Source organism: Nicotiana tabacum, chromosome 19 (genome assembly GCF_000715075.1).
Source record: "Nicotiana tabacum cultivar K326 chromosome 19, ASM71507v2, whole genome shotgun sequence".
Lineage (NCBI taxonomy): Eukaryota > Viridiplantae > Streptophyta > Magnoliopsida > Solanales > Solanaceae > Nicotiana > Nicotiana tabacum.
Window position 1 is genome coordinate 120,891,893 of NC_134098.1, and position 11,686 is coordinate 120,903,578.

Here is an 11,686-nt window from a genome sequence, read left to right on the forward strand (position 1 = left end):
TGGGATCCCTTTTATATCTAAATGGGACCAGGCAAAGCAATCAATGTTATCGATAAGAAATTGAATAAGTTTGTTCCTGAGTTCGGGGCTCAACCCCGTTCCCAGGTATACCTTCTGTTCGGGCCAGTGCTCGATTAGTGTGACTTACTCCAGTTCCTCAATCGTTTTATTTGGTGGCGTCAGAGTCATCGGGAATCACGAAGATCGAGGGATCCTCTGATCATCATCTTTTTCGATCTTTTGGTTATCTGGTTGGGTCAGAGCCAATGTCTCTAATTGCTATTTGGTGTCTTGTTCCCCTTCTGAGCCCGATCCCTTTATTGGCGAAGGCGAGGATATTGGTTTCGTTTCCTCGATGGCGAACATTTCTCTTGCAGCTGGTTGTTCTCCGTACACTAGTTTGACTCCTCTCGATGTTGGAAATTTGAGGACCTGGTGTAGGGTCGAAGGTGTAGCTCTCATGTTGTGGATCCATGGCCTTCCAAAAATGGCGTTGTATCTCATGTCGCCTTCGATCACGTGGAACTTCGTTTCCTGGATGGTTCCGACCACGTTTATTGGTAGAATTATCTCACATTTGGTGGTTTCACATGCCATATTGAATCCGTTTAGAACCAGGGTTGCGGGTACGATCTGGTCCTGCAGGCTGAGCTGTTCTACGACCTTCAATCTGATGATGTTGGCCGAGCTACCTGGATCAATCAACACTAGCTTAAATTTAGTTTTATTCATGAGTACGGATATTATTAGTGCATCGTTATGAGGTTTTATGACTCCTTCTGCATCTTCATCATTAAAGGACAAAGTTCATATGGGTGTGTAATCTTGAGTTCGAGATCGCTTTTCTCTCACAATCGATGTCTTAGTGCATTTAAGCACTGGTCCCTAAGGGGTATCAGCGCCACCGATGATCATGTGAATGACGTGTTGTGGTTCTTCTTGTTCGTTTTGCTTGCCGAAATCCCTGTTTTTAAAATGGTTCTTCGCCCTATCGCTCAAAAATTCTCGAATGTGCCCTTTATTGAATAACCGGGCTACTTCCTCTCTTAGTTGCCTGCAATCTTCCGTTCTGTGGCCATGGGTTCCATGATATTCGCACATTTGATTGGGATTCCTCTGGGGGGGATTGGTCTGCATGGGTCGAGGCCATTTAGTGTCTTTGATGCGTCCGATAGCCGAAACGATACCAAATCATTGCCCCCTTCGAGAGGGTCTCTCCGAATTTTTTTAACAACACAGATTCGATCTCATCGTCTTCTAAATCATTGCCCTTGATGGCACACGTGTAAAAAGTGACGTGCTCGTTAGGATCGGTCGTTCCGTTATATTTGGAAATTTCGGGCATACAGAATTTTTTGGGGGATTGGTTTCGGGGCTGCGCTTGAGGGAAAAGGTTTTTGCACGAATTTTTTCGAATCCAACCCTTTTATCATTGGTGGAGCTCCTAAGATCTGATCGACCCTAGAGTTATAAGTTTATAATTTTTTATCATTGGCTTCGACTCGCTTTGTGAGTTCCTCGAGCAATTTAGCAATTTTGGAAATAGTCCCTGATTCTTGCTCATTTGACTTCACTATGGCTAGCTCCGTTCTGTGGGTGATTTCTCGAGGTGGACTGGGCTCCGGCCTTCTTTGTAGTTGGGTTTGGCTCTGCAACTGAGCTATTGTTGCCTGCTGGGCTTGCAACATTTCGAAAATCATACGCAAGCTAACGTCGTTTTCCTCGACGCTACGGGTATCTCGAGCTGCAGACCGAGTGCCACCATGGATGCTATTCTCGGGTTCAGCATGGAGGTTTGCCTCAATGGCTACATGAGAATTGATATCTATTGGCGCTCCAATTCGAGATCCAACGGCGTTTACAAGTGGCCTTTCGGTACTGGGTGTCAAGTTATTGTTCTCATCTTGAAGACCGGCTCCGTTGTCGATTGGTGAAGCCATTTGATTGGTAGTTAGTCGTTGCTAATCACAGTTGGAACCGAGCGCAAAACACAGTTTCTTCAGATTCATATCAAATAAACACTGTTATCCTTAGCCCCACGGTCGGCGCCAAACTGTTTACCCGAAAAACGGATGGAGTTGAATTTATTCGTAGTTCTAAAGATATGTGATATAACTCAATACAAATCATAAAGATAAAAGAAAATGTGAAATATGGACCGCAAAGAGTGCAAAATAAACAAAGTTGTAAAGAAAGCGATTTTTAGGACTAGGCAAGTGGAATCAGTTTATGACGCTTGAAAGAACAACTCTTCACTATGGGAGAATATAGTATTTGGATTACAATATAAGCATAAAAAATTGCCTTTACAGAAATGATAACCATGCCCTTTTATAGTAGAGGGATCTTGCTCTAAACATAATTAAAAATACTCAGTGGGATCCCCTCGATAAATCAGCTTTTTCACAATTTCTGCCAAGATTCTCTCTAGTGGGATTGCAACGGCTTTTGTGTGCGAGCTCGATATTGACTTGAGCTCTCGATCTTGGTTTGAGCTCGATTTTGATTCGAGCTCTCGATCTTGGCTCGAGCTCGATTCTGACTCGCGCTCTCGAATTGATTCGGGGTCAATGTTGGTTGGTCTCTGGATCATAAGCTTGGTAGCTTTACTTTGCATCATAGTTCGATTTGGATCCGAGTTTGACAATGATATCGAACTCGACATTGATCAGCCCCTCGGATTCGAAGCTTGTTTGTACCATCTTTGGAAACCATCTCGAGGTCTCACTTCGATCGATTATCTTTCGAACTCGATCAGACGTTCGAAGACCGAAATCTATTTCGATTGTATACACACCTCTTTATTTGAACCCAACTTGTTGGCTATAAATATCAGGCCATTCCTTCAGATTTTTCTTATGAAAATTCTGAAATCTCTTCTTCCTTTCCGTATTGTTTTCTTACAAAATAAACAAAGTAAGTGTAATTCACTGCCGCCATTTGTCTTCGCTGAAACACTGGGGTTTGAAGTACTGCTACACCAGTGTGTAATCCGTTCTATCATGATAGAAAATAATCATAATCTTGGGTACTAGGAGGGGATTAAGTTCCTTAAGGAACTTTGTGAATTTAGTAGGCTTAGATTGATTTCTGCTTCTTCTACATTTCTATTTTACGTTATTTTTCTTCTCGAGAATTATTTTATGAATACAAAATACTAACAACCAGAAGAATTCTTGCCCCAACCTGTTGCTGCAGGAGTTTATATTGACAATATTATTTCTGTCCAAACTCTAAAATATTTTGCTAGATTGGGATTAATCTTATATGGCTAAGTTTCATACTTTAGAAGGCATTGTTAAAGAGTTATATAAACAGTGGAAAGGCCTGAAAATACGTAATTTTTGACCCGCCATGCTATTCTAGTAATTTTTGCATATTTTATATATTTATTTGAATTAACTTTAATTTTCTATAGTTTTAGTCTATCTTTACTTCAATTACATTTTTTGATAAAATGCCAAAAAATAGTTTTGCTTATAATGCTTCTCATTTTATATATTTTATTCAAAGTCATTAGTATTTCGTATTGATATTATTTTAATTCTACCATTGCTTTTAAATAGTTTTCTCTATTTTTAATTTAATATAATCTAAGAAAAAATACCCAAAATAGTTTCATATTATGATGTAGTTTATTTAAATTAGGATTGATTCTATAGTTTTTATAATATATTTTATAGGAGGAAGATTTAGGTTTTCTAATTCATGAAGTTTTAGATTTTAAAGAGTTGAATAGCCCAAAATTATCATAATCCCATGCCCACAAGATCTGAACCCAAGTCCAACCACCCTCCAGCCCAATTGCCACCTAAACTCGTGCACCTGAGCCCAAAATTTGGACATCCCAGACCCTTTAGCCTACAACCCTACACCATGCTGACCGGCCGAACGATTTAAACCCAAAATTCCGCCCCACTTTTTCAAATTTTGATCTCAGCCCTCCATTCTTTTTAATCCAATAGTCCATGTTTTATTTTAACTCTAAATAAAATCCTAATTATAATCACTGTTTTAATATTATTTTATAAAATATTAAGAATTAAATATCTATGGGGCTTACGCCCCGTGCCTCGGGCTTATGCCTTGCTGACGCATATGTAAAATGTCTCGTCTTACGCCCATGCCTTTTAAAACACTGATTATAACCTTTTCTAGCCTTAGACCAAAACAGTCACACCCCAACCTTCTATCCACCTATGCCGCCACGCCTAGTGTTGGCTAGCAGCTAAGTAACAAGCTGGTAGCTAACTGTGGTTAAACTTAAGTGTAAAGTTAACTAGAGTTAGTTAGTTAGGTGGTTAAATACTGTAGAATACTGTACAGAACTTAGATTTTTTGGAAATAAAGTGAGTTGGTTCTCTTCTTCTCTCATTTTTCTCTCCTCATCTTCTTCTAGATTCTTCTTCACAATAGCTTTGATCATCATTTCCATGGTTGTTAACATGGTATCAGAGCTATCAATGTGGATCTAAGTAAGTTGCGAACGCATTTCTTCATCTAGGTTGCTTCAATTCTGCAATTTGAGGTGCCGAATTGTCTTAGAGTAACTCTCGATCGAAGCTAGGGTTTGCAAATTGTGTTGTGTGAAGTCAATTACCAGTTAACAATGGCGGTTGAAGATGATCAAATCAACAATAGTACTGCTACTCACACTGTCACGACCTCAGCGAATGGCAATTTTGTGACTAGTACCTCCTTTCCCACCATTGATCATAATCATCCTCTGTATCTACAGCCAACTGACACACCAGGTAGTTCTCTGATCTCTCTTCAAGTTACTGGATCTGATAACTATGCTTTGTGGAGTCGCGCAATGAGAATTGGCTTGCTAGGTAAGAGTAAATTGGGATTTGTCGATGGTAGATTTCCTAAATCTAGGTTTGAGCCTGAACTCCATGATCTGTGGGAGAAAGTGAATGCTATTGTTCTGTCATGGATAATAAATGTTGTGAGGCCGGGTTTGTTAAGTAGTGTCTTATATGCATCTAGTGCTCATAAGGTTTGGGAAGACTTAAAAGAGAGATTTGATAAAGTAAATGGTTACAGAATTTTGTACCTACATAAGGAGGTTCACACTTTGACTCAAGGAGTTATGATTGTAACTGATTATTTCTCCAAACTAAGAGAGTTTTGGGATGAGTTTGATGCCCTTATGACATGTCCTGGGTGTCCGTGTCCTGAGTCAAAGAAGTATGCTCAACACTTTGAATATCAAAGGCTTCTTCAGTTTATTACTGGCTTAAATGAGTCCTATTCTCAGTCAAGGAGATAAATTATGATGATGTCCCCGTTGCCTAGCATAAATAAGGCTTATTCTATGTTAGTGGATCAGGAAAGCCAAAGAAACCTTGGTAATATGACACAAGTAGCTCAAGTTTCTCAAGCCTTGGAGAATGTAGCTATGTATAGTAGCAAGAACACAAATAGTACTGGAAACTACAAACCAAAAAGGAGTCAAGTTCAGTGTGAGTATTGCCATTATAAGGGACACACAAAGGAAAATTGCTATAAGCTAGTTGTATATCCTCCAGATTTCAAATCCAAGAAGAAAGGAATCAATACTGGATAATATGCAAATCAAGCGTGTGGTGTAGAGGTGAACTGTACAGACAGACATATTATGGGGAGCAATGTAGTTTCTAGTGTGACTCAACAATGCAGAGGAGGGAGTCGTTCTAATGCATGTGTTCCACAACCAGCAAATTAACCCATTTTCTTCCAACAATTGCCACACCATGCCCCTGTCTTTACTCCTGAACAGTATCAGTAGATTGTCCATCTGTTGTCCAAAGGAAGCATAGAAGGATCAGACTCGTCAAGCAAATTAGTTGTTCAGGTATTCTGAGCAAAGTGATTGCCTTTATGTCTCATTGTGTGAATGACAAGTGGGTTGTTGACACTAGGGCATCAATCATATGACTTCAAGTCTAGACATGCTGCACAATCATAGGGGACTTCCAAACACAAAAGAGAATAAAGTACACTTACCTACTGGAAGTGTGGTATCAGTATCACACACAGGAAATGCTTCTGTATTAAGTAATTAGGAAATCTATAATGTTCTCTACGTTCCTCACTTTAAGTTCAACCTACTCTCAGTTTCAAAACTCACTAAGGAACTAAAATGTATGGTTGGCTTCTTCTCTGACTTCTGTATTTTTCAGGACCTCTTCAGTGGTCAGGTGAAGGGGATTGGTAGAGAGGAGCATGGATTGTAATATTGCATTGGAGTACCTCTACATCAGCCCCATCTCAGTCAACAAATAAGTGTGTCAACATAGCAAATGATGTTTCTACTTTTTCTCCTATTTCCAGTACTTCTTCTACTGTGTCTGTTTCTAGCACTTGCAGTTTATGGCATAATAGTTTAGGACATGCTCTTATAGACATAATAAAGAAGATAGAGGCACTGAGTAAGCTGACAATAGGCAACTCTAATCAGCCCTGCACTGTATGTCCTGTTGCAAAACAAACCAAGATGCCTTTTTAGTTGAGTAATACTACAACAAAGTCTGCTTTTGAACTAGTTCACTGTGATAGGGACCATATAGATACCTACACATGATGGTAAAAGATACTTTGTAACCATAGTTGATGATTATAATAGGTTTACTTGGATTTTCCTCTTGAATTCTAAGTCATAAGCAATTGTAGTTCTAAGAGATTTTCTTACTCAAGCAAACAATGTGTTTTCTACTACTATTAAAATTCTAAGGACTGATAATGGAAGTGAAGTTTTTAGTACTGAGTTCAAGCAGTTGTTGTCCAGTCTTGGCATTGTGCATCATAGTACATATGTTTATACAACCCAATAGAATGGGGTAGCAGAAAGAAAACATAGAACTATTTTGGAAATGGCTAGATCTCTCAGATTCCAAGCAGTCATGCCTTTAAGATTTTGGGGAGAATGTGTTACTACAGTAGTGTATTTACTCAATAGATTACCTTCTAAGGGAATTGGGTACAAGTCACCTTTTAAGCATCTCTATTTACATCCACTTTCTTTATCTCATCTCAAAGTATTTGGTTGCTTGTGTTATTCTACAACTCCTAAAGTCTTGGACAAGTTTTCACATAGAGCAGTGCCTGTTGTGCTCTTAGATTACTTCTCTACTCAAAAGGGGTATATACTGTATAACCTGCATTTCAAATATAACCTGCATTTCAAAACCTTTATGGTCAATCGAAATATTGTGTTCCATGAAACTATGTTCCCTTTCAACCATGTTAGAAATTCAGTAATTCTGATTTTCCCTGTTCTGGATCTGTTATCTTCTGAGTTGAATATTGCAACTCCTATCTCCTCTTCAACACCTACAGTAGAAAACTCAATTGAGCCTGCTGCAGATCAGATGTCATCAAAGTCCTCTGCAGAAATTCCTCTCCTCCCTACAGACACAACTATTTCTGAACTTATCCTTCCTACTGTGAGTGATTATCAGGATGATGCTTGTGCTGAAACTGTCGAGTCTCTTGAAGAATGCAGGATATCTTCCAGACCAAGCAAGCCACCTGTATGGCTGCAAGATTATGTCACCCTGTCCAAAGGCTCAACCTTCATACAAGCTCTCACAGCCTACTCAGCTCTCTCAAAACCAACCACTTTTAAACAAGTTGCTACTGATCCTAGATGGGTGAAAGCTATGCAGTTGGAGATTGATGCACTGGAAGACAATCATACCTGGAGCACTGTAAATCTTCCACCTGGAAAGACACCTATTGGCTGCAGGTGGGTGTACAAAATTAAGTATAAAGACTCTGGAGAGATAGAAAGGTTGAAAGCTCGATAGGTTGCTAAGGGGTACAGTTAGAATGAAGGTTTGGATTATGGTGAAACTTTTTCTCCTGTGGCTAAGATAGTTACTGTCAGATCTATTATTGCATTTGCTGCTTCTAAACAGTGGTTGATCTTTCAGATGGATGTTCATAATGCTTTCCTGAATGGAGATCTTATTGAATAGGTTTATATGCATATACCTGAGGGGTTTGCTAGATAGGGGAGACTCATAAGAAGGTCTACAAACTCCATAAGTCCCTTTATGGACTTAAACAGGCCCCAAGGCAATGGAATATGAAGTTGACTAAAACTTTACTTCATATGGGATTTCAGCAAAGTCATTATGATTATTTCCTGTTCACAAAAAAAGCTGGGAGTGACATAGTGGTCATATTGGTGTATGTAGATGATCTTTTGATCACAGGGAACAACCAACAGTTGTTGTGTGATACTAGGACAAATCTCAAGAAAAGGTTCAAGATGACGGATTTAGGAGAGCTGAAATCTTTCCTATGCATTGAATTTGCAAGGTCTAAACAAGGAATCCTCATGTGTTAGAGGAAGTATGCTCTAGAGTTAATATCTGAGTCAGGTCTAAGTGGTGCAAAGCCAGCTGGAACACCATTAGAGCTGAATAAAAAGTTAACATCCACAGAATATGACAGTTGCTTCAATACCACTAGTGCTCACTCGGACGAAGCTCTCAAGAATCCTGGTGCTTACTAAAGATTGGTATGAAGACTGTTGTATCTTACTATGACCAGGTCAGATATTGCCTTTGTGGTCCAGGGCCTTAGCCAGTTTATGCATTATCCTAAGACTTCTCACACGGAAGCAACATTGAGAGTGGTAAGGTATATAAAGGAGGCACTAGGTCTGGGGATTGCTGATACCTACAGAATCATCGAGTAAGCTGATTGCTTACTGTGACTCAGACTGGGGAGCATGCATACAGACAAGGAGATCAGTTACAGGGTATTTAGTCAAGTTTGGCAATGCATTAATATCCTGGAAGTCTAAGAAGCAAAGCACTATCTCTAGAAGTTTAGCATAAGCAGAATTTAGAAGTACGGCATCGTGTGCAGCAGAAGTTACATGGTTAATAGGTCTGTTCAGTGAACTAGGTGTCAAGATTGAGCTGCCTATAACTCTAATATGTGATAGCAAAGCAGCAATCCAAATAGCTTCCAATCTGATATTTCATGAAAGAACAAAACATGTTGACATAGACTGTCATTTTGTGAGGGAAAAACTAAGCCAAAGACTGCTGAAAATTGAGTATGTGAATAGAGAAGATCAACTAGCAGACTTACTCATAAAGGGTCCGGGAAAATCTCAACATGAATACTTGCTGAACAAAATGGGATTGAAGAACTTATTTGAATCATTAACTTGAGGTGCAGTATTGGTTAGCAGCTATGTAACAAGCTGATAGTTAACTGTGGTTAAACTTAAGTGTAAAGTTAACTAGAGTTAGTTAGTTAGGTGGTTAAATACTGTAAAATATTGTACAGAACTTAGATTGTTTTGGAAATAAAGTGAGTAGGTTCTCTTCTTCTCTCATTTTCCTCTCATCATCTTCTTCTAGATTCTTCTTCACAATAGCTTTGATCATCATTTCCATGGCTGTTAACACCTAGCCCGCCGGAAATCCACAAATCTGGCACGCGTTTTGGTCTTTGCCACGTAGCCCTAACCCTAACTAACTCTGACACCGAATATTCTCTCATCCTCGTCTCTCATATCACGTGAGTGAAACCTCTAGAAGGCTCGTATGGGATGAGTGAAGAGCGTTGGATCGATCTTAATTGATCCTAGCCCTTCATTGATCATGTGCACATCTACAAAGAGGATTTCTGCTCATTTTCGTAGAGGACAAGCAGAAGTTTAGAGACGGGGGATATATAGGGTACATTTTCAAAAATTTTAGGGATTTTCGGACAGAGAGGAATTTGGAAGAAGCTAGGGTCTTCAATTTCTGATTCGAATTTTTATTTCTTTCCAGAACGAAAAAAATAGATAGTTTGGAGTTTAGTTTTTTTTCCACTTCTGTTTCCATTTAAAAAAAAATAAAATTTAGGTTCTTTTCATTTCGGATTTTTTGTTTCAAAGATGGAGTTTTGTTTCAGCCGAGGTTGATTCGAGTTCGCATTTGAGGTTCTGTCCGATTTGGGTGCTGGATGTAGCAATTGCTTTCGGATTTGGGGGCGTCTGAGAGTCGGTTGAGGAGGGAATTAGTTAAGAGTTAATTGGAGTGAATTTTTGGGGGTTATATTTGTCTCATTAGGTGTTATAGAGTATCATTTTATCTCAAGTTCATTTTGTTTTAACATGAATGACTGATATTTATCCGACTATAAGATTGTCTAGTGAAACATGAGTTACTACTTGATTGCCTTCTTTGAGTACTCTTGCTAGTTTAATTGAAATGGCGTAGTAAAAATATTGGAATCTTGATTGAAAAATTTCTTAGTGTTTACCCGAAAAATGGATGGAGTTGAATTTATTCGTAGTTCTAAGGATATGTGATATAACTCAATACAAATCGTAAGGATAAAAGGAAATATCAAATATGGACCGCAAAGAGTGCAAAATAAACAAAGTTGTAAAGAAAGCGATTTTTAGGACTAAGCAAGTGGAATCAGTTTATGACGTTTGAAAGAACAACTCTTCACTATGGGAGAATATGGTATTTGGATTACAATATAAGCATAAAAACTTGCCTTTACAGAAATGATAACCATGCCCTTTATAGTAGAGGGATCTTGCTCTAAACATAATTACAAATACTCAGTGGGAGCCCCACGATAAATCAACTTTTCCACAATTTCTTCCAAGATTCTCTCTAGTGGGATTGCAACGGCTTTTGTCTACGAGCTCGATCTTGACTTGAGCTCTCGATCTTGGTTTGAGCTCGATTTTGACTCGAGCTCTCGATCTTGGCTCGAGCTCGATTCTGAATCGAGCTCTCGAATTGATTCGGGGTCAATTACTATTTCGATGGGTATCCCGAATCGACATACGATATGATCCCAGATAAAGTCTATAACCTCTCTCTCTCTTACTTTCTTGAATGCCTGTGCTTCAACCCATTTAGAGAAATAGTCAGTCATAAATAAAATGAATTTAGATTTACCTGGGGTCGATGGCAGAGGGCCGATGATATCCATTCCCCATTTCATGAATGGCCATGGGGATAGGACTGAGTGAAGTTGCTCTCCGGGTTGATGGATCATTGGTGCAAATCTTTGACATTTGTCACATTTTTGAACAAATTCCTTTGCATCTTTGCCCATATCAATCCAATAATACCCTGCCCTGATTATTTTTCGGACTAATGGATCGGCACCGGAGTGATTCCCATAAGTGCCCTCGTGCACCTCACGTAGGATGTAATCGGTATCTCTTGGACCCAAGCATACTGCCAATGGTCCATCGAATGTCCTTCGGTATAGCGTTCCATCTGAAGCCAACGTGAATCAAGCAGCTTTAGTTCGTAGGGCTCTTGAATCTTTAGGGTCCGATGAGAGCTTTCCGTTCTTTAAGTATTCAATATACTTATTTCTCCAATCCTATGTTAAGCTCGTAGAATTTATCTCGGTTTGACCTTCTTCGATCACGGATCTCGAGAGTTGAACGACAATTCCCGAGCTCAAGTCACCTTCCTCGACCGATGATCCCAAATTCGCAAGTGAGGCAGCCTCTCCGTTTTGCTCTCGTGGAACATGCTGTAAAGTCCATTATTTGAAATGGTGCAAAGTGACATGTAGTTTGTCCAAATACCTTTGCATTCAATCTTCTCGAACTTCGAAGGTTTTGTTTACTTGACTTACAACCAGCAAAGAGTCATATTTGGCTTCAATGACTTCTGCTCCCAAGTTTTTAGCTAGCTCGAGAACTACAATC

The 11,686-nt window shown here is 39.3% G+C and overlaps 1 protein-coding gene across 1 annotated transcript; it reads left to right on the top strand.

Moving 5' to 3' along the window:
• Positions 1-4,609: 4,609 nt before the first annotated feature.
• LOC142173692 (uncharacterized) lies at positions 4,610-5,275 on the top strand. Its single transcript, XM_075239315.1, has one exon. The coding sequence runs from the start codon at positions 4,610-4,612 to the stop codon at positions 5,273-5,275; it is 666 nt and encodes a 221-aa protein (XP_075095416.1).
• Positions 5,276-11,686: the final 6,411 nt, after the last annotated feature.